The sequence below is a fragment of the Chionomys nivalis genome, chromosome 7 (genome assembly GCF_950005125.1).
Source record: "Chionomys nivalis chromosome 7, mChiNiv1.1, whole genome shotgun sequence".
Classification (NCBI taxonomy): domain Eukaryota; kingdom Metazoa; phylum Chordata; class Mammalia; order Rodentia; family Cricetidae; genus Chionomys; species Chionomys nivalis.
This window is the reverse complement of record NC_080092.1, coordinates 85762173-85786859: the sequence shown is the minus strand read 5'-3', so window position 1 is coordinate 85786859 and position 24687 is coordinate 85762173. Positions and strand designations below refer to the sequence as shown.

General features: G+C 38.2%; 1 protein-coding gene across 4 annotated transcripts in view; it reads right to left on the bottom strand.

The window, feature by feature from the left end:
• Tlk2 (tousled like kinase 2) overlaps positions 1–24687 on the bottom strand; it is a 100789-nt gene that overhangs the window by 29345 nt on the left and 46757 nt on the right. For all 4 annotated transcript variants that reach the window (XM_057773333.1, XM_057773332.1, XM_057773335.1 and 1 more), the window contains 5 exons: positions 16109–16204; positions 14782–14874; positions 9791–9901; positions 9247–9383; positions 3130–3282 (listed from right to left, as the gene is read on the bottom strand). In XM_057773333.1, coding sequence (XP_057629316.1) covers positions 3130–3282; positions 9247–9383; positions 9791–9901; positions 14782–14874; positions 16109–16204 — 590 coding nt within the window. The remainder of the gene's footprint in view (positions 1–3129; positions 3283–9246; positions 9384–9790; positions 9902–14781; positions 14875–16108; positions 16205–24687) is intronic.

The following is a 24687-nucleotide window of genomic DNA, read 5'->3' as shown; positions in this document are numbered from 1 at the left end:
AGAAGACAGAAGAAAGGGCTGACTTGATGGACAAACACTCACTCTTAGTTCCACCTACTCCAAGCACACAACCTGTATCCTAAGAATAAAGAAGTGAATTTTCTCCATTTCTACCTCTCTCACATTCATCTACTTCAAAGGTTTAAGTTTCACTATTTACATGCATACTAAATTACTGAGACAAAGAGAACACAGCTATCATTTTAGCATAAAAAGCCATAAAACAGAACCTCTGAGATTCAACTATAAGAAAATACAAGAGTAAAAAAAGTAACAACACATTTGCTAGGGCTACTGCAATTAGTTCACAACTGCAAGAATACCTGTATCTAGAACTCCATTTCACTCCAGTGAAAAAGGGAGAAATAGGAAAGGAAGGAAGGAAGGGAGGGAGGGAGGGAGGGAGGGAGGGAGGGGGGGGGAGGGGGGAGGGAGGGAGGGAGGGAGGGAGGGGGGGGAGGGAGGGAGGGAGAGAGAGAGAGAGAGAGAGAGAGAGAGAGAGAGAGAGAGAGAAGAAAGAGGTAAATGACAGACGAGAATTCTCCATGCCTTTAACAGGTTCCATACCAGGAAGGGATAATGATGCATGCTAGAGGCCTGTTTTTGGCTTCTGGTCAGTGGAAAGAGCCAAGTCACAGACATTTTAATTACAGAGTGGACTGAAAGCCTTCCAGCTTGGATTTTACACAAGACTCCAGATGGTAACCACTCATGAACACACTACTGGTCTGGATTAAATTCTAATTATTGTTCTGTGGTGTGTATTCGTGACATGCATGCTCACACACTCCACACCTTCATTATCATTCTTTTTTTCTTGTAATTTATTTAACTTTATTTTATGTACATTTGTGTGAAGGTATCAGATCCCCTGGAACTGGAGTTATAGACAGTTGTTAGCTGTCATGTGGGTGCTGGGAATTGAACCTGGGTCCTCTGGAAGAGCAGTCAGTGTTCTTAACCACTGAGCCATCTCTCCAGCCCCTTCTTTATCATTCTTAAGCCAATGGTTTCATGCACCAGCATTAAGTAATTTTCAAGTAATACTGGAAGGTATCCCTCTGCAAATAACCACAAGACTCATGAAAGAAAATAATGACTTGGGTTGTCTAGAGAATCTTTAAATCTAATACAAGGACTTTGTAACAGAAAACATTCTAGTTCTAAAAATACTGTTATATGAGAAAAAGTGTTTCTCAAACTTTGTTTACTACGGATATTTTTTCTTTTTTATAATTTATTTATTATGTATACAATATTTTGTCTGCAGGAAAGAGGGCACCAGACCTTATTACAGATGGTTCTGAGCCACCATGTGGTTGCTGGGAATTGAACTCAGGACCTTTGGAAGAGCAGGCAATGCTCTTAACCACTGAGCCATCTCTCCAGTCCCTACTACGGATATTTTTATCACTATACTTAATGTGAACTTTAGTTTATTCAGATGTTCATTTCTCCTATATAAACACATAATACGGGGGTTGTTTCCTATAAGCTCTGCACTACACACACGTCACAGGACAGACTTCCTAACATGGGGTAAGGACTGGGTAAGCAGCTTTCTCTCTTAAACAAGAGAAGATACAGTTCCTGAACTTTTTTTTTTTTTTTGGATTTTTCGAGACAGGGTTTCTCCGTAGCTTTTGGTTCCTGTCCTGGAACTAGCTCTTGTAGACCAGGCTGGCCTCGAACTCACAGAGATCCACCTGCCTCTGCCTCCCGAGTGCTGGGATTAAAGGCGTGCGCCACCACCGCCCGGCAGTTCCTGAACTTTTAACACAATTGTGATGTAATGTAAGTAGCATACTTGGCACAGATTATAGGATGTGTTTCTGTGTACTCTCACACACACACACAAATAAAAAACACATATTAATAAGTTATATAATTGTCTGTGTCCATGTTTGTCTATACTAATTTCAGACAAGAAATTTACTTTCAATTAAAGACAAAGGAAGAAAAGAATGGAGAGGGAAGGTATTAAGTCCAGGATTTTCTATACTCTGGTGCAGGACGGCTATGTAATAACTGTTGACTGACAGAAAAAAAAATGATTATACCTCAAGATACTAGAGCAGTGGTTCATAACCTTCCTAATGCTGCAACCCTTTAGTACAGTTCCTCATGTTATGCTGACCTCCAACCCATAAAATTATTTTTGTTGCTGCTATAGAACTGTAATTTTGCTATTGTTAGGAATTGTAATATAAATATCTGTGTTTTCTGATGCTCTTAGGCAACACCTCTGAAAGGATCATTTGACCCCCAAAGGGGTCAAGACCCCACAGGTTGAGAAGTGCTGACTAGTGGTTTCCTTAGGTTTCCAGAATGGGATACAGGGGCATGGGGGTAATGGGGTGAGGAAATGCTTATAAGGTCAAGAATTGTCATATCATAAAATATTCTTTTTCTAAAATAAATCTACTATTTTCTTGGCTTACTTTTTTTAAAAAAATTATATATATATATGGATGTTTTAACTATACGTACGCCTGTGTAACATGTACATGCCTGGTGCCCTTGGAAGTAAGAAGAGGGAGTCAGATCTCCTGGAACTAGAGTTACAGACAGCTGTGAGCTGCCATGTGGGAGATGGAAATTGAACTCTGGTCCTCTACAAGAGCAGTCAGTGCTCTTAAGCATGGAGTCATCTTCAGACCCTTTGGCTTACTCCTAAGCTTGTGTTAACGATGTACTTTTTTTTTTTTATGTACTTTTCTTAAACAGTAAAGAACATTCTAAACTATTAGCCAGATAATTTCCACAAGATAACACCAATTCCCATAAAATGATACCAATTTATCCTAACCTAGAGCTACACATAAGTAAAAATTAATAATGATAAATTTATTTTGAACAGACAAAACAAAATATATGCTATCTATAAGCAACAGTACTTTTCTCTCTCATTTCACACTTTCTGAATAACGAGTGAATAGCTAGGAAAATCAGCTAATATATTTTATATAGTTTTTAATGTGAGTTAAACAAAGCCATTAACATATCTGGAAAAATAAATCTGCAAATTCTAGGGGCCTCTTTAAATTACAGGTGTTTCCAAAGGTATTCAAAAAGGCATCTGTATTCAGGGGATAGAAGACATTTCATTTTACATCATCAAGAACATACGTTTCATTTTCAGCTCCATTGGTCTTGCTTTTTCGTTGTTTCTGTTCATTGGTTGCTGGAGGGACCTGACCCATGGCAGGGGGTTTCCGTTTTGCTAACATTTTTCGTTGTCTTTCTATCTCTTCCCTCTGAGAATTTATCCTTTCCTGTTGCCTAAAAATATAAAAGATATGGCACAGAAAAGATAAGTAATTTAGTTGTCATTGCTGTGGAATGAACACAAACAACTTTCACCTCCATGTCTGACAACTTCATGGACAGAAGTCTGTATTTAACCTTCAGGATGTAAGAGCCAAACAGTCAGGAAGAGTGTTTCCAGAATGAGCCTGTACTTTAAGGCACTACTTATGGCTTAAAGGTGAGGGAAAGTGGGTAAGTATCTGTTAGGACATTATAGACTTGAAAGGAACAACCTTCAGATTCCCTCTTTTTTTTTTTTTTTCTAGCAAAGAAAATAAATCGACACTTAATTAGGAATTGTTGGTACAAAACACCCAGCCTCTCAGAAGTCATGAGTGTCATGCATTCTAACTCTGGCAATTACCATACAAGATAATGCTGAGACTACAGGAGAGTAGCCTAGTGCAGCGTACAACATTATGCCTTTAAAGAATACAGTATTATGCCGGGCAGTGGTGGTGCACACCTTTAATCCCAGCACTTAGGAGGCAGAGACAGGTGGATCTCTGTGAGTTCGAGACCAGCCTGGTCTACAGCGCTCCAAGACAGGCACCAAAGCTACAGAGAAACCCTGTCCTGCAAAACCACAAAAAAAGAAAAAAGAAATAAAAAAAAAAATACAGTATTATGAATACACACATTTAATCTATTCAGACTCAACAAAAAAGGAGGCTTATGACCACCATATTTACTTGACTTTCCATCTATATATACATATACCATAAACACAGGGTACATAAATTCCAAAACATATTTGGAGAAATTGTGGACTACATATTCTGAGAACTCTTGCCTAGGCATGAAAGCAGCCTTAGATGTTCTTCAAACTGTTTAGCTGTGTATATGAATAATAAGGTCAATTAAGCATTGTCCTTCACCTAGATTTACTTTGGGAATACAAAATCCCAGCACATCGTAATATGTCTTATAACAGGAAATGGACATTACCTACTATTTTTTTTTAAAAAAATATATTTATTTATTATGTATACAATAGTCTGTCAATAGTCTGTCTGCAGGCCAGAAGAGGGCACCAGACCTCATTACAGATGGTTGTGAGCCATCATGTGGTTGCTGGGAATTGAACTCATGACCTTTGGTAGAGCAGGCAATGCTCTTAACCACTGAGCCATCTCTCCAGCCCCCATTACCTACTATTTTTAAAATATATTTAAATATATTTTTAAAAATATACTTTATTGTATATGTGTATTGATGTGAGGGTGTCAGATCCTCTGGAAATGGAGTTACAGACAGCTTTGAGCTGCCATGTGGAGCTGGGAATTGAACCTGAGTGCTGCTCTCGAAGAACAGCCAGTGCTCTTAACCACTGAGCCATCTCTCCAGCCCCTTACCAACTATTTTTAATGTATTCATCTCCCCCTGCTAGTGTATTCACACATTCCACCACATGTGTATGTGTGTGTGATAACCATCATGAACCCAGCTGCTACAGTGGCCATGCCTTCCCCACTACTATGAACTACGTACCCTCTCAACAGGGAACTAAAAACAAGTCTGTCCTTCTTCAAGTGTTACCTTTTAGGTATTTGTTCACAGGAAATGAGAAAAATAACAAATACGCCCTACCACCAGAATAACTCCAGAATAATACTTTATCTGGAAACAGGGTCACTGAAGTAGTTAACAAGTCATGCTGGCATAGTGAGCCTGAAATTCAATGACCGATGCCATTACAGGAGGAAGCAAACAGAGCCCACATCAAGAGCATCCCATGTGAAGACAGAGGTAGAACCTGAAGCAATAAGTCACAAACTGTAGCCCTTGGACACCTAGTCTAGGAAAGGGCCAAGGTTGACTGACCTCTGGAGCTTAGGCCTACTACACCTTTGATTTTGGACTTTCTTGCCTCCTGAAGTATGAAAAGGCAAATTTCTCTTTTGTTTTAAACCATAAAGCTTGATGTTTTGAAACTAGCACCTTCAACAGCAAAGTGCATTCTAGACCCAACCAGACTCTAAATAACTAGTAGGCAACGTAGCTGAAAAAACAGATTTTTAGATATTATTTTAACTTCTTCCATTTAAAAAAATTATCTACAAATAGCAAATAGCACATTAACATCTCCAAAAATGATTCTTAAAATACTCTCAGGATTTCATATATTCTTCACAGACACAGTCATGGAAGAGTCTGGACCACCTAAGCATGACCTAACACTCAAGCAACAGAATAAACTGTCTTAGCATGGCTCTGCCTGAGAATTAGATGATACCCTAGAAGATGCTTTGACATCCTTCCACATCTGAGCAAAGCCTAGACAAGCATGGCAATACTGTAATGTAGTTTACCTTCACTGGTATTCTACTTCTTAAATGACCACAATTTTGCACTCAAATTAGACTTATTTAATGTTATTTCAACACAAAGAATTTTACTGCCTTGCCATTGACTGTTTGGAACTTAAATAAAACAGTACTCTGAATAATAATATTTAACATTTTTCTCAGAACTATAAAATGCTCTTTCAACAAGTGGAACATTTTAAAAAGCAAAAAAGTATATTCTAGCCAAAAATATTATGAGACTGATACAGTAAAGCTTTCTTTTAGAGAATTAAAAGATCTCTCAAATATGAGACAAGGAAAAAAGTCAACATTATGTTGAAGTTTCTGTAGAGGCTGTCTGTATGCTCTAGGTTTAAGATCTAATGATTTTGGAGCTTGGATCTTCCCATAAAACCTAGTTACGGTACCTGGTATTTAGCTTCTTCACCCACAAATTACTGTATATGTCACAGTTGACATTCCTTTTTGTTGTTGGTGGTAGAGGGTTGAGACAGGGTTTCTCTGTGTAGACCTAGCTGTCCTAGAACTAGCTCTTGTAGATCAGGCTGACCTCAAACTCAGAGACCCACCTGCCTCTGCCTCTCAAGTGCTAGGATTATAGGTGTGTGAGACCACCACCTGGCTACATACATTTCTTTCATTTTTGGACAAGTATTGCTAAAAAGCCAGGCTGGGTAGAACTCATACATCTCTTCCCTCATAGCCTCCAAGTACTGTGATTGAAGTTATACATTTCTTTATCTACTTTCTTTTCCTTTTTTATTTTATAAAGAAAGAAAGAAAGAAAGAAAGAAAGAAAGAAAGAAAGAAAGAAAGAAAGAAAGGAAAGAAAGAAAGAAAGAAAAGAAAAGAAAAGAAAAGAAAAGAAAAGAAAAGAAAAGAAAAGGAAAGGAAAGGAAAGAAAAGAAAAGAGAAGAAAAGAGAAGACTGGCCTGAAACTATGTAGCCTATGCTGACCCAGAACTCTTGGCAATCCTCCTGTTTTAGACTTTGACTGCTGGAATCACAGGTATGAACAACTACACCTGACTAGTCATGTAGTTTCTTATGCATAGAAACACCATTTGTCAAGTAATCATTCACATTCCCTTACACCTAAAGAATTTCAACTCTGTACTAAAAGTGAGAGAAGTGTGATAGCACACGCCTGTACTAGCAGCACCGCAGAGGTTGAGGTGGGAGGATCCTAAGTTCTAGGCCAGCCAGAGAGAGCTACATGGCAAGAAAAGTGAAAAAACTAATTTACTGGAACAGAACATTAGGAAATAAAATACCTACAACTACTGGGTATCAGCCAGAAACAGCTTCCCAAGAGACAGGAAGAACAGTCCACTATTTACGTTGACTTAAATCCATTAAAAAAACAAAAACAAAAACAAAAACAAAAAAAAAAACCTACCCACTCAGGGGACCAATTTAAGTTTGGAATCTTTATTGTTAAGTCTCACTTTGCTCTTATAGCAAAATCATCATTTTTATACTCTTTACCCAATATAAAATTATCAGAACTTTCTAGGTATTAGGTTGCTGACACAAAAAAATGCTGCTATCAGCAAAAGCTATTATTTCTTTCTTAAAACAAAATTTATTTCATTTCCTTAACATGGCAACCAGTTTTTTGCATCAAAGCCAAAAATGACTACCATCTAACAAGTAGCCATTGTCAAGAACAACTATCCTACCTGGGATTCAATCTGAGTATATTATACAACTTAGGCTACTGAAGATTTAAGTAGCAATATCAACTGACCTCCCCACCCACAAATGTTGAATGGGCAATTTGTTCTTCTTGGAAAAGGTGCCATGCATAGCATGCCTTGGTGAAACTGCCTTAGTGTACTTGAACTAGAGAGGTATGCCTAGCTAATAGAAAAGATGAAGACGATACTCTGTACCCCTAATACTGGCTATGATGCACAAGTCTGCTTTACTTTCAGGATATTCTCTGATTTGACAGCCTCTTCTTAATAAAAAACAAAACAACTATTTGGTACATTTGCGAAGCAAAGACACACAAACTAAGTTTGAGGTTGGTGCTTCGTACACCAATTACTACTAATGTATAATTCAGGTTAGTTAAAATGAAGTATTTAATTATATATAGCATCGATATTTGTAGTTTTCTTTCAGGGATCCATCTGTTATTTATAATTCATTATTGCTTAAAAGTAGTAACATGCTCTCCAATTCACATTAAACAATCTATTTCAACAAAGAAAAATGGGAAAGATCTAGAGATCAAAAGCTGGAGAGTATTTTGATTAAAAATAGTTGATTTAGCTCAATGGAAGAGTGTTTGTCTAGCAGGCATGAGGTCCTAGTTTCAATCCTAAGTATAGTAAGTAAGTAAATTACTAATAAAAAATACAATGTTTTCACCCATCTTCTAGTCTTAGATAAAATTAATCTAACAAATCAAAATAAATAAAGTTAAGGTAACATTATAGATATACAACCAAACACACATACACACTGTCTGTTTTGTTTTTGATGCAGGGTTCTCATCATATAGGTTAGGCAGGTCCAAATTTACTTTGTAGCCCAGACTGGCCTTGAACTAATGGCAATTCTTCTGCCTCCATTTCCCAAGTGCTCAATTACAGATATATATCACCACTTTAGAAATAAAAACTCACAGATGTGTGTCCACATATTTCCTTTTTCAAATCTTGAGCTAACAGTTACTCACAGTTCAAATTTGGTGATTTAAACATGAATTTCCAAATTGGAATAAATGCTTATGTGTTTAAAACCAAAAGTTCTGAGATAGAGAAGTATTCAGGATTCCAATGTGCAGACAGGTGGGCAGTAGGGCTGGTCACTAGCCTGACCGCTGGTGGAGCCCTGGCCTCGAGGAAGTGACATTTGCTGATGATTAGCCACCATCTGTGTAAAGAGCTCCATGGACATGTTTCACAAAGTTCCTTATAGTTCTGTCTTATGCTCAGTCCCAGAGTTTCTATCCTGGGTCCTTGCCAGACTGCTTTTTCTCCAGTTGGCTTCTTATCAAAGTGTACCACCCAGAGACTGAGGGTCTAACAAAAGACTGGCCTACAATGTGAGGCCCACATGAGACGCTGGGATTGAGACCAGTATTTAAAAAAAAAAAAAAAAAAAAAAAATCACTATTAATTAAAAAGCAATCAAGTAAAACCCTGATCCTGTCTTCCTTAGCTCCAGTAATTTTGAATCTTTTAGGTTCAATGCAGAACTCACTTAGAACTCGGAACTCAAGTTTTTGTCCGATTTTCTATGTCAGTTTTTTTTAAAACATTATGGAAGCATGATTCTCAGGATTCTTCTGGCTCAGCCTCTTGAGTATTAGGATTACAAGTGTGTACCACCACACTGATCCTACATTTCTTTTTTTTTTAATTTTATTTATTTATATTTTATATACGAGTGTTCTGCATACCAGAAAAGGGCATCAGATCCTATTATAGATGGTTGTGAACCACCATGTGGGTGCTGGGAATTGAACTCAGGACCTTCAGAAGAGCAGTCAATGCTCTTAACCCCTAAGCCCTCTCTCTAGCCCCAATCGTACATTTCTGATCATAATTAGAGAAAACTTTAAAAATTCAAGTACATTTAAAAGTCCCCTATTCGACCCTGACAGTTGACTTACTTAATAAGGTTTTGGAAAGCATAGCCATCTGTCCACTGTTCAGTAAAAGAGGCTCCATGCCGGACAGTAGTAAAGTGGCCCAATCGCAAGCGGTCCTGCATGCTCTTATCTCTGCACGCCATCTTCTCTTGTTTTGACTGAGGGTAAAAGGACCAAAACAACACTTTAATTAGCAATTTTTACAAACTGAAAATGATAGGACTATCAAGGAAAATACTGTTGATAAGTCATATACCATTTCAAAAGGGAACGAGGGGGGGGAGGAGGAAGAAGGGAGTGGAGGAGACATCCAACACCTAAAATAAACTAGACAGGGACAACTTGTCACCTTCCCAGTCAAAGCAATAAATAGCCAGAAAGCATGTCCATATTACGACCTCGAAAGTTTTGGTCTGGTGTTGTACATGCAAGGAAACACCTCTAGCTATCAAGTTATTAGAACTTTATTCCTTAGAAATCCTCTATTTCAATATTTTCATCTCAGTTAAGGTGTTACACAATGACACACATTAAATCTTAGACTTCAGGCCACATTATCACTAACCTTTTCTATAAGAAGCTTCTTGCTCATGGTGACACATCTGTTTAATCGTTCCTTATATTTCTCTAGCATCTTCTGCTGTTCATCTATCTGCCTTCTCAAATCACAGTTGGCCTTTGATAGAAAAATATATTTTAATTAGTTTTAAAGAAGGTAGATTAGTAAAAAGTACTTTTTAGGAAGAGAAAAAAATCATTACTATCTAAAGTAAGCATGTCTCTATAAAGGTAGTAATTCAACCCTTTAACCATTCTTTGTGTTGCCATGTGAGTGCTGTTTATGTTAAAGCTCTTCTGTTTTTCAATTTAGAAGTTGTTTTGGCAGTGCTATGGAGCCACTCCGAGCCCCTGAGTAAGTCAGCTAACCGTGAGCTCACCAAGAAGCCATGTCCTCAGCTTATTTTTAAAGAGAAAAAGAACATGAACTCTCACGGATGATTGTCCCCAGAGAAGTCAGGACACCCATGCCTACAAGAGATAAAAATAAGATCCTACTTCAAGAATATGAGAGTCTAAGTTAATTTAGCTGTGGTCAGAAGCCTATAGGATGGGTTAGATACTTTGAAAATTTCAAGGCTCCTAAAATAACACAGAAGGGAAGAACCACTAACCCAAGGTCAAATCTGTCTTTGTAAATCCTGAATTTAAAAACAAAACAAACAAAAGAAAAATAAAACAAAAACCTCTACTCTTGCCAAATAACACCACTTTCTTGAACAGTGGGGAAATCTTGTTTAGCAACTAAACGATATAAGACTTTTTAAAACAAATAAAAAAAATTGCTCAAACTTTTCAGCTTTTTTTTAAAAATGTATGGGTATTTTGCCTGCATGTACATCTGTGTGCTGTGTGCATGCCTTCTGAAACCAGAAGAGAACATTGGTTTCCCTGGAACTGGAGTTCTAGATGCTTGTGAGTTACCAGGTAGGAGTTAGGAAGCATACCTGGGTCTCTGAAAGAATAGCAACTGTCCTTAACCACTGAGCCATCTCTTCAACGTCTTTTATTGCTTTTGGTTTTTAAGACAGGAGCTCACCATGTAGGATGTACTGGAACTATTATAGATCAGGACGGCCTTAAAAACAAAAAAATCTGCCTGTCTCTGCCTCTACTCTCTACACAGGCATAATTATTCCTGCTAGTTGTTACTGCAGAATCCTTCTGACCATGTCATCAAAGAAAGAGTTTACTGCACTTGGAGAAGTATCTAGTTCATACTGAAGAACCTACAAGGAAAAGACCAAGTAGTGTGTATATAAAATCTAACACATTTCTAGAAGGTGAGCATTCTCTCAAAGTTTCTGGAGGAATGAACAGAATCAGTCTCTGGCAGTTTAAAGCATGGTTTTTAATAATCATTTCTAGGAGTCCATGGGCAGAAGTTGGCTGACATACCCAATGCAGTCACCCAACATCTCACTAAAACAGAAAAACTCAATGATGAACTAATGCCTGAAAGGAAACTGAAACAAAACCAAACCAAACCTGTGATTTCACCCCATAATATTCTCCAGCACAGAAACACAAAATCTGCCAGGCATAGCACTTAAGAGGCTGAGGCAGAAGGGTGAGGCAGAAGCTAGCTTGAGCTCTAAAGCAAAAAATGTCTGAAGAAAGGAAAGGGGGGAAGGGTGTTTTCATTCAAATCCACAATTTCTAGTCTATTTGAAAAAAAAATTTGCAGCTTCTCTTCTGGGTTTTCTTTGTTGATGGATCCATTCCTTTGGCATAACTTATATTCAAAGAAAGAAAGAAGTGGAGTGTGTGTATAAGGGGAGGAGAAAAGCTTAGGGGTGCAGATCAGTGGCAGACCCCGTGTAATTAGCATGCAAGAGGCCCAGTTCTGGTTAATCTTAACTGTCAACTCAACATAGCTAAAAAAATCTGAAAGAGAGTGACTTGATTGAGGAACTGCCTAGATAAGACTGGCCTGTACACATGTCTATGGGTGAGTGTCTTGATGGAGGAGGCCCAGCCCACTGTGGGCCCCACCATCCCTATAGATGGTCCTGAGCTGTGTAAGAAGGATAACTAATCATGTGCCAAAGAGCCAGCCAGCAAGCAGCATGTCTTTATGGTTTTGCAAGTTTCTATCCTGACTCCCTCAATGCTAGACTGGCATGGGAATACAAGGAAAATATTTTTCTTTTCCTCCTTTAAGTTGTTTTTGGTCAAATTGTTTCATAACAACAGAAAAGGAACTAGAAGAAGCTGTGAGTTCAATCCACAGAAGACAACGAGCAGGGAGGGAATCCCGTAGAAGAGCAGGACAATGGAGTTCAAATCTTAACACCCACATAAAAACCAGACATAGCTATGGAAAACAGCACTGAGGGCCAGAGGAAGATCCCTGAGGTTTATGTCCACCAGCCAAGTGAAAGGGGATGCTGTCTCATACAACAAGCATACATGGACCTGATCCCCTCGTCACATGTGCATACAAGACACACAGACACACACAAACCAACAGAAAACACTTCAAGCAAACTATCAAAATATAAGTAAAATTGTTATTAAGAATAAATGGCTCTTCTCCTTCAACTATGGGGAAACTTAACCAAAAAAAAAAAAAAAAGGCCTAAAAAATGTTAATTCTGAATGAGGTATGGGACCATCAGTTTGAAATGCACAAAATGCTGGGCGTGGTGACACACACCTTTCATCCCAGCACTAGGGAGGCCCAATCATTCAATTAAAAAAAATGTGGATCAGTGATGACAAATTGCATATTCAAAGTACATTTTGAGCTTCATCAAGATGAAGCTAGGTGTCATCTCCTTCCCAGACATGCCATACTTTCTGTAAGTGTGTGGCCAAGTGTACCTCTGGAGGAAGAATGGAAGGGTTACATAGTTCAAACTCACACTGGGAACCAGAAAAGTTCCTATAGAGCAGGGCATCCTGACCTAAGGGACACACCCATTATAGAAAATGGAGAACTGAAGAAAGGAAGTGCAAATCTGCTTGGGTTATACTGTGGATGCCAATCTGAGTGTTCTCAGCTTGGTTGTTGTTATTAATATTATATAAAAAGAACATATACATTTAGGAACCAACAGATACTGTCCTGCCTCATTGTAGGGCCCGAATGATCTAGCAGAATCTACAAATATAATGTTTGAAAGTCTTTAAAACAGAGAAGGTAGGAAGCCCAGGACCAAAGCACCCAAGATTGAGTGTCTTGGTACCCTAGGTGCCCTGAAACATACAAACTGGCACATTGATTCTGAAGAAACAATGTACTAGGAAAAATAAGAAGATGCAGAATATGTTAAACTTTTGGTCAAGAGAATGAAGGAAGCCAAAGAAAACTTCCAGGCACAGACTGCCAAGAGATGCCAATTGTCCTCACTAGAACTTCTATTTCTGAGTCTTGTCAAAAATACAAATTTTTGCCACGCAGTGGTGGCGCTTGCCTTTAATTCTAGCACCTGGAAGGCAGAGGCAGGTGGATCTCTGTGAGTTGCAGGCCAGCTTGATCTATAGAGTGAGTTTCAGGACAGCCAGGGTTATACAGAGAAACCCTGTCTTGAAAAACTAACAACAACAAAAAAAAAAAACAAAAAAAACCCAAAAAACAAAACAAAAAAAGCGCAAATTTTTAAGAGCAACACATACTTGCAGAAGGTACAGTGGGTTAAAAATCCTGATGCCAAGTCTTCAGACCTGAGTTTATTCAATCCCTGGGACTCACATGGAAGGAAAGAGTATCAGGCTGTACTCTGACCTCTATACACAGACCAAGGCAAAAAGTGTATCCACACACAAAATATTTTTTTTTAAGTAACAAATGTGGCCTGGGATACATGAGACCCTGTCTTTAAAAAAGTAATACTAAGGGCTAAAGAGATGGCTCAGCAGTTAAGAGCTCTTACAGAGGATCCAGGTTCCCTTCCCAGCAACCACATGGCAACTCACAACCCTCTGTAACTCCAGTTTCAGACAATTCAATGCCCTCTTCTGGCCTCCAAAGGCACCAGGCATACATGCGGTGCTAATATATGTATATAGGCAAAACACACATACATAAAGTTGAAAAAAAGTTAAAAACAGGTAAAAATGATCAGATCCTAAATCAAGGAAAAGTGGGGAAGATGAGGGAAAGAAGAGAGAGAAAGGTAAATATGCATATATATCCTAGGGTGCTAGGCAGAAGCAGTGGCAGGAGGATTAAAAACTGAAAGCCAGTCAAGGTTAGACAATAGGACTCAGTTATGTACATGCATGCTGCACGTGCATGCTTGCATGTGCGAGTGCACATGTGCACGCATACACATACAGAAAGTAAAAAAATAATGAGATGAATGGTTCTTGTAAAAAAAGTTTTTAAAATGCAAAAAATAGGATTGGAGAGATGGCTCAGCAGTTAAAAGCACTTACTACTCTTACAGAAGACCCAGATTCAATTCCCAGCATTTACATGGTGGTTCACTTAATTCCTGGTTCTGGGGATCCAATGCCCACTCCTGACCTCCATGGTCTCCTGCACATATGTGGTGCACATATATTCACACAAGCTCACACACATACATATATAAACAACTAGTAAATCATCTAACAACAAAAGTTAGAGGGGGCAGAAGTAGAAACAGGCAGCTCACTGACAGCTCGAAGTCAGCTTAATCTAGATACTGAGTTCTAGGCCAGCCAAGTTCCATAGAAAGACTATGTCTCAAAATAAAAGGAAAGAAAAGTAAAAAAGCAAGAATATAAAAAATGAGTATTTTCAAATGGTAAAAATGGGAAACTTAATCCAATAGTTCTACATGGACTACAACTCCACATACCTCCTTCCCTAACATAAATTCAATATCAAAATGCTATATCATAAATTCTCCAACTTAAAGAAGGCATTTAGAATGCAGATATGATTCTAGTTCCTCCTCAGGTGCTCACTGTTTGCTGTGTTATCTGGCTATAGTACTTATCCACAATATGCACAGGACCCAGATATGTAGAAGTGCTTATAGAGTCTCTTAGTACTCTCATACTTACTCTTAACAAATCATCTATTCTTCCTTCCTTCTTCTCTAAGTCAGAGTTCTTACTGTTTTCTAGTGCAGATATTTTTTCTATTGTGAGGTCAGACTACAAAGACAAAAGCAAACAAATTTAGAATTAGTCACAAAACATTACATGCCATAACATTTTTCTTTTTCTTTCTTTCTTTTCTTTTGGAAGATGCATTTGCTAATATCAATAGCTGGATAGATAACACAGAAAATTAAATCTGTTTTACTCATCCCATTCTTCAAACCTTAGCAATATCTACTAAACCCATACTGCAAAAATATTAGATCTGGAATTAACTATACAAATCCTCATAATACTGTACATTAAATAAAAAATATGTAACACTGTAGAACTAAAATCAGCTTTGACTAAAAAGGGATTTCAGGACAGGACACAAGTCTCTAGGAACAAGCATGCCCTCTAGTGGAAACAGAGAGAAAGTAGAAAGGCAGAAACGTTCTGAGCACTCAACTATCTCTTCAACATTCAAACATTGGTGGTTCCAATAAAATTAAGATGTTATACCATTCTTGACTGACAAGCATCCTGTGTTGAGGGGAACACAGACAAGAACACCCAATAAACTAACTTATCATCATGAGAGCTGGAGCAAAGATCTACTACCCTTTTTAAATATAACTTCCTTTTTCCTTTCCTTTTCTTTTCTTCAGACAGCCTGAGCTGGCCTTGAAACCAAGATTCTCCTGCCTTAGTCTTCCCATTGCTGGGATTTACAGCCATAGGAAAATCTCTCAGACACATTCAGTTAATGTTTACAACAGTCTCTAAGTTTTTTTTTTTTTTTAAAAAAAAAAACTTCTGAAAACTGCTTAAAGAAGGAATTTGGTTGGTATAACACATTTTGAAATATAAGTAGGTCTTGTGAGTAAGTAAGCAAGTTTAGGAAATAAACTACTTTCTTAAAGTAGGAAATTAACATTTATTGAAAGCCCACTGTCACCACTGCCTGAGGCAATTGAAATCATCCTAATTTTACAATATATTAAAAGTAAACAATAGAGACAGAATTTGAACCTAGGCCCTGAAACTTTCAAAATGTGTGCTCTTGTTCCCATTCCATGCTGCAGTCAGTAGAAGCACACATCTTACTAATGACCAGAAAGGTGAAGAAAGACCTGTTAAAACACCTTCCAAAGAACATGAAATACTCGTAATACAAATTCTGAAGAGACTACACAAAGGGGTATAGTCAAAAGTAAAGGGAAAATCAAGAGAAGAGTTACAGACTTCCTATGTTGTTTGGCCTATTCCTGAGAACAGCTCTGCAGTGTGTTGGTCCCCAACCTACCTGGGTCTGTCTGTGCTGGATGGAGATCTGTTTTTGGGAGCTGCAAGAATGTTCTGTATTGCCAGAACCCGTAGAAGAAGGACTGTTTTGCTGAGCCTATAATAAAAGTACATCACCAATCACAGGAAGGTTTTGCATCTTTCTCCACAAACGTGTATGAATAGAAACAATTACCTCTTTATAAAACCTTTCTAATTCAAGCCAGAAGTCATGACCAAGAGGAAAATAAAACAAGTTAAATATGAGAGCCAAAAACTAGACGTGGTACTTTCGTGTTTCTGAAGATAGGCTTTAAAGAATCAAATGTTTATAAATTATTTTATATGTAAATTAGAGAGTGGTTAGTTATTCCTATAATTTTCTTTTTTCACTTATGTTTCAATGTGCCTTTATCAAAAAAGGTCAGTAATGTAAACAATGCAGAGGACACACAGTCCAAGCAGAAAGGATGGAAGTGGTGCTGGAGATGGCTCTGTTATCAAGAACACTTGCTGCTCTTACACAGGACCTTGGTTCGATTCCCAGCAGTCACACCAAGTGGCTCATTACCATTTGTGACTACAGTGAGACTGTCCATGACAGCCAGAACTGTTACACAGTTACCCTGTCACAAAAGGACCGCAAAATACTCATAAAATTCTCTTGAATTCAAATATTATCCATTAACACAGAAATATATAAATCTCAGCTGGGCAGTGCTGGCAAACACCTTTAATCCAAACACTTGGGAGGCAGAGGCAGGTGGATCCGTGAGTTCAAGGCCAGCCTAACCTACATAGCAAGTTGTAGGACAGGCTCCAAAGCTACACAGAGAAACTCTGTCTCGAAAAATAAAACAACAAAAACAAACAAACACACAAAAAAAGAAGTATATAAAACTCTGGGCTGCTCGGTGATATTTCTACTTGCTGATTTGACATGCAAACACATTTTTATTTGTGTGTGGTATATATGTATATAACATGTTCCTATGTGTACATGTGTGTGTAAATACTTTTATTTGTGTGTGGTATGTGTGTATAAGATGTTCCTGTGTGTACACCAGGCCAGTATGGAATATCTTCCTCTATCACTCTCCAACACATTTTTCTGAGGCTAGATGTCCTGCATGCTTCAGAAGGTCCTCCTATCCATGCCTCCCCATTCTGTGATTCTAGGTGTACAAAGGTTCTGAGCATCTATACTCATACTTGAACACTGTTTATCACCCGAGTTATCTCCCCAGATTCTATTTTAAATGACATGTGTATGTGTGTGCGCGCGCGCGTGCGCGCACATGTGTACATATAAAGGAGTCTTTTGAAGTTGCACTGGTGGTACTGGGAACCAAAACCTATCTTACATGTGCTAGGTAGGTAGGTATTTTACCATTGACACACAAACCCAGTCCAAAGCAATGTTTAAATTTTTAGGTGTAATATAATCCAACAATTCAGGAATTCATTCACAGTACTCTTTAAATCAAGGTACACCTAAAACATAACTCATCGCATAGATAACCAGGAAATATTAGATATCCTTAGAATTATGAGATAATGAAAATACAGTTCTACAAGCTCAGAGAATGCAGTGTTTCCAAGCATGTAAACTTAAGAGTCTTGGAGGTTCACTTAGTGCTAGAGTAGAATTAGGATATACAAGGCCTGCGGTTTAATGTCAAGCACCACAAGAAGAAGAAAAGGAGGCAGGTAGGGAAAAAGAAAATACCAATTTCTTCCCACAGTTTCTACATACTCTTTTATTACTGCTGCTACTAGTGTTAGATACATATCATCTACTGAACAATCACATTGCCAATTTAACATGTAATCCTTATTTTAAAAAAGGCTGAGGCTGAGTGTGGTGACATATACACCATTAATCCCAGCACTCGGAAGGCAGAGACCGGCAGATCTCTGAGTTCAAGGCCAGTCTGATCTAAAGAACAAGTACCAGATTGGCCAGAACTACATAGGAAGAACCTGTCTCAAAAGTACAAAAATCTCAGATGATTCACTTGAAGTGCATGTGCTTGCCATGCAAGTATATAAGGACTACGGTTCAGATCACATCTCCCTGTAGAAAAGATGAGCGAACATGGTGGTAGTATGTGATCCTCGCAGTAAGGGGCAGGGAAAGAGACATTAGTCTAGCCAGTTAGTGAGTTCTAGGTTCGGTGAATCAGTTAGCTTAAAGTGTTTGCTCAGTAGATGGTAGTCATATCTAGCACAGTATTAGGAACAGTAATAAAAAATATAGAAATTATGGAAAGAGGTGGGCAGTGGTAGCACATGCCTTTAATCCCAGCAGCTGGGAGAGAGAGGTAGGAGGATCTCTGGATTTGAAGCCAGTTTGGTCTACAAAGTGAGATCCAGGACAGTCAGGGCTATACAGAGAAGCCTTATATAAAAATACCAAAAGAGAAAAAAACAAAACAAGAAATTATGGAAAGAAATTGACATTTTCTTCCTCCTCATCATCTTTCCCAACCTCCTACTCCTTTTACCTTAAAAAAATTAAGGTAGAGAAGCAATCAAGGAACAATACCCAATGTCAATTTCTGGCCTCCACAAGCACCCACACATGTACATGTGTACACATACAAACATACACACAAATTCCTATAAATTGGTCATTGTTATTTTTTTTTATTTTTATTTATTTATTACGTATACAACATTCTGTCTGTGTGTATGCCTACATGCCAGAAGAGGGCACCAGACCCCACTACAGATGGTTGTGAGCCACCATGTGGTTGCTGGGAATTGAACTCAGAACCTTTGGAAGAGCAGGCAATGCTCTTAACCTCTGAGCCATCTCTCCAGTCCCCGGTGATTGTTATTTTTATTTTACAGACAAGGAAACCTAGGTTACCAAGCTAGTTAATAAGGCCATTAGAACTGGGGGATGTGTGCATCCACACTAATTGATCTCAATGACAAGAGTAGATGGTGGTGGTACACACCTTTAATCCCAGCATTTAGGTGGCAGAGGTAGACAGATCTCTCAAGTTCAAGACCAGCCTGGTGAATGAGTGAGTTCCAGGGCTTCCAGAGCATCCAGAGCTACACAGAGAAACCCTGTCTTAAAAAACCAAAATAAATAAATAAAATAAATAAAAGTTTGATTAGTTCTAATTCACAAAGACACACTGAATGGAACAAAATCCCATTTTAGACACAGTGGATTTTTTGTCTGTTTGTTTGTTTGCTTGTTTTGGTTTTTCGAGACAGGGTTTCTCTGTAGCTTTGGAGCCTGTCCTAGAACTTGCTTTGTAGAACAGGCTGGCCTTGAACTCACAGATATCCACCTGTCTCTGCCTCCCCATTGCCAGGATTAAAGGTATGTGCCACTACCCTTGGCCTAAACAGTTTTTAAAACTTGGGAAGCAGAGGCACCCAGATCTCAGTGAATTTGAGGCCAGCAGCTGGTAGGACAGAAAAGTCCCTCTACATATGGCACCCAATGTGGGAAATGTCATCAAATAATCATTTTGTATACACTGAAGATGTGATCTTTGCCCAGGCACCTTTCACCTTCTGACTGGTTTAAGAAAGGAGTTGACCAAAAAAAGGAGGAAGGGAGGGAGGGAGGGAGGGAGGGAGGGAGGGAGGGAGGGAGGGAGGGAGGGAGGGAGGGAGGGAGGGAGGGAAAAAAGAGAAAAGAAAAGAACTGACTGGCTGGTAACTAGGAGGCAAGACACAGAGAACACTGGGAAGAAGGGTTAAGTCTGAGGAGTTTTGATCGAGATGCAGATGAAACGAGAGATAAACGTGTTCTGCCATATGGCAGAGAGTAGCTAAGAAATAAGAGTTAGCTAGTAACTGCCAGGCGGTGGTGGCACACGCCTTTAATCCCAGCACTTGGGAGGCAGAGGCAGGTGGATCTCTGTGCGTTCGAGACCAGCCTGGTCTACAAGAGCTAGTTCCAGGACAGGCTCCAAAACCACAGAGAAACCCTGTCTTGAAATAAGCAAAAAAAAAAAAAAGTTAGCTTGTAACAACCCTGAGCTATTGGCTGAGATTATTTTGGAGTGGCTGATGAGACACAGAGAAACTCTGCTTACTTGTGGCACCCAAACATTAGGCACCTACAGCCACATAAAACCTGTAAAACCTTTAAAAAGGTCTTAAACACACAAAAACTGAGCCAAACACAGCTTCCTACTCTCATGTCTCTCATGTAGGCTGCAGTGCCAAGGCACACCTCCCAGCAGCCCCCTGTGGGAGGAGCCAGCTGCCATGCACTAAGGTAAGCTACACTGGCAGAGGCTGATATAGCAGCTTAAGATTCAATTTATGGGGGGCTGGAGAGATGGCTCAGAGGTTAAGAGCATTGCCTGCTCTTCCAAAGGTCCTGAGTTCAATTCCCAGCAACCACATGGTGGCTCACAACCATCTGTAATGAGGTCTGGTGCCCTCTTCTGGCCTTCAGGCATACATGCAGAAAGAATATTGTATACATAATAAATAAATAAATAAATAAATAAATAAATAAATAAATAAGATTCAATTTATGCAATTGAAAAACTAATACAGATGTTCAGTAAAGACAGATCCAGACAGAAAAAACTCTAAACGGACTACAGTGTGTTTAAAAATACACATAGGTTTGGGAAAGAAAAGAAGGTGTTTGTAGTCATAGATTTGAAAATAGTTTAAAAATAATGAAGTTCTTAAAAAAAGGGGTACTGCGCGCGCACACACACACTCACGCCGCCACACAAAGATGGAAAACCACAGGGAGTCTGGATCCTATATGTTATTATGTTGTCTTTAAATTTTTTGACTGCTAATGAGTGAGTGATAACTGCTGAGACATTTGATTACAAAAACTGATAGATGAATCCAAACTAAATATTTTAAAAATATCTTAACTTTAAAATGGAAGTCAAAAGATACGTTGCTTTGGGGTAAAGGTTAAGGTTTTGTTTCCACAGGAGAGGCTGTGGATTCATTTGAGGCTGATATGGCTCAGGCTTGACTGGGGAAGACCCCCTAAAAAATCCTGACAACAGACATAAGGAAATAAACCTTAAAAAAAAAACCCTACAAGATACATTAACATATATTTTACCTGCTCAAACATAAAATGAAAAATCATCTTCAGCAAAAACTTGTAAACAATACAGTCTATACTTGTATTAATACAGATACGTAAGTTACCTTTAAATGTTTATATATTTTCAGATAAAGTTGACCAACACCAATAAAAAGAGAAGACCCAGATGATTCAACATCTCAGAATACTTCCGTTACAGTTACTGCACCAAGAACAGCTTCAAAACTGCTGACTGAGATGGTTCAGCCTCAAGGCTGCCCCAAAAATACTGGTGCCCCCAAGCAATAGGAAACAGTTTAGGAAAAAACAATACCCATATTCCCAAAAGATGGGTTATGGATGTTTGTTATCATCTAAGGGATTTGGTTACAAATTGTTATTGGTCATAGTCAGAAAAAAAAAAAAAACTAGACAAAGGAGTCAAGTTCAAAGATCTCTTTCTAAAGGAAAAAGGGGGATATGATATAGAAATGATGAGATGAGATAAAGCCTAGATCACTGACTTTAACCCCCCAAAAAACTATTAATCTTAAAACATTTTACATTAGTATGGATTTTGTTTTATTGATACAAATTAAAGTTATTTTTGTCATACTGAATGTATGTTTTTATTCTTATGGGGTACTGTGTTTATGCAACTCATTTAAAAATGTAATGTATAATTTAAAAGTACAGGTTAATAAGTCATCTATAATAATCAAACTTGTAGTCATATTAGGTATGTTTTCAAGGTAAAAAAAGACACATTTAAATAGGTGGTCTCCAAACACTTCAAAGACCTACAGAATATGACATTTAATCTGTTTAATAACCTAAAGCTTTTCATGACAGTGAGACACGTGTGCTCTTGGCAGCACCAATTTACTTCAAAAGAAGATGGGCATTGAAGAACCTCTGTTTGGAGTTTGCTTTCTTTATGGCAAAAGCTAGCATCTGGGTAAAAAACTGCCCTTGCCTAAATTGCTGACAGTATACTCTCCAAACGGGACTCGTAGGATGTAAAATAAACAACTGCCAAACTTTGCCAACACAAGATAGGACAGTCCTTCAAAATTCCCTGCTTTTCAGAAAAATCTGCCCGATATAATAGGCCTATAGGCCAAGTTGGATGCCCCAACATTACAAAAGAACTTTGAGCTTGTCTAGGCAATCTGATGTCCCTGGGGGTCTTTAATGGAGTCAAAGACTAAATAATTAGACTTAAAGTTTTCCTTAGTTATGATAAAAGGTAAGTTAGGTATAAAATTTTAGAGTGACAAAGATAAATAATAGCACATTTTCTCTATATTTGTTAAATACAAATGGAATGGATATTGAAATTCTGTTGTATATACTTTTACTATGTTAGAGTTAAAACCTCCCTCTTTAGTTAGAAAAAAGGGAATTGCTATGGAACAATCTTTTTGTACAATATGAATATGCATTACTCTCACTGGTTAATAAAGATCTGACTTGCTGATAGCTAGGCAGGATTTTCAGGGCAGAAGAATGCTGGGAAGAAGTGGAGTTAGAAGAGACACCATGAAGTAGGCAGGATAGGAAGTACATACAGGAGGCAAACAAGCCTCAGGGCAGCACACAGATTAATAGAAATGGGTCAATTTAAGTTATAAGAGCTAGCTAAACACAAGTTTAAGCTTGGTCAACATAATTAAGTCTCTGTGTGGTTATTTGGGGAGTGGCTGCCAGAACACAGAGAAACTCCGTCAACAATAACCAAACGGATAAGTGACAGAAGGGAAAAGAGAAAATGGGTATTGGACTTTTTTTCTAAATTTAGAATTTCTGTACTTCAAAAGACACCATGTGGACTAGAGGTGGACTGAGGCGTATGACTTGTATGAATGAAGAAGTTCTGGGATCAATTAAGAGCACCAAAAAAGAAAGAGGACACCAATGAAAAGGCAGTGTAACAGCCCAAAGAAAAGAAAAAAGGTATCTGAAAGGTATTTGATAAGAGTCTTCAACTAGATTATGCATAGAATCCTTGTATTTCTTTTTAAAAAAATATTTTATTTGTTTATTTATTAATTATGTACGCATTGTTCTGCCTCCATGTATGCCTATAAGCCAGAAGAGGGCACCAGATCTCACTACAGATGGTTGTGAGCCACCATGTGGCTGTTGGGAGTTAAACTCAGGACCTCTGGAAAAACAGCCAGTGCTTTTAACCTCTGAGCCATCTCTCCAGCCCCAGAACGCTTATATTTCAACAATAAAGATAACCTAATTTTAAAGGGAAGGGGGGCAATGGAGGGCTACATAAGGTCCATCCTCAAAATAAACACAATAGAAGAAGAGACTAGAATTCCCTAAACTGTCTTCCATGTGTACAAACTCCCACACCCTCTGACAAATAAATATTTTTTAAAGAGCAATGGAATCCAATACATATTTGTCCAAAGATACATAAATGACTAATAACCAAATAAAGCACAGTATTTGTTATTTATGAGATGTAAAAGAAAACCTCAATGAAATATTTACACTTAGCAGGATAGCCAAGAAAAAAAAAGTTAACAAGTACTGATAACAAGTACATAGAAGAGTAAAATATCTTACTGACAGGAATGTGAAATGGTCCACCTGCTGTGGGCAAGTCTGTCAGTTCCTCCAAAGTATTTACCAAATGACCCAGTGATCTTACCCCTCAGCATATACTTAAGGAAATTAAAACAAGCTACCTATACAGAAGCAACTTCTACATGAATGCTCATAACAATATAATTTCTAAGAGCCAAAAACTAGAAACAATCCAAATCCACATCAACTAATCAAAGAATAAATAAAGCTAATATCAACAGGACACCAAAAATGATAGTTACAATTACTAATGATCATCCATGAAAAGTCATAAAGCCAGGACTGGAAATAGAGTTCAACTGTATAGCATATGCTTAGCATGTACCAAGACTTGGGGTCAATCCCAGCACACACATACATGCATACATGATAATACAATAAAAATAAATTCACTAGGCTATTACAATTCCTCAGTATGCTGAGGCTAGAGGCCATGAATTCCAGACCAGCTTGATCTAAATTTAACAGTTATAGAAGAGAATACTAAGCCAATTTCCTACCTTAAAAAATTAAATGTTTGTTTTAAAAATTAATGCTTAAGAGATGGTTCAGCAGTGTGCTCTTCTAGAGAGTGTAAACTGGGTTCTCAGCACCCACATTGAGGAGCTTATTACCACCTATAACTCCAGCTTCAGGACACTAGACACCTCTAGCCTCCAGGGATCTGTACGCAATATATACATACCCCACATATACACATATATACATAATTCAAAATAGAGATAAATCTTTACAAAAACTAAAATGGAGCACTGAAGGGGTTGGTTCAATTGGTAAAGTGCTCACTTAATTCAGATCCCTAGAAATCACTCAACAGCCAGTCTAGCTAACTGCAAAACTCTATGTTCAGAGACCCTGTCTCAAAAAAATTAAGTGGAAAGTTAAATAGTAAAACATCCAATGTTTACTTCTGGCCTCCATATGCACTTAGACTTTTTACACATATGCACAAACAT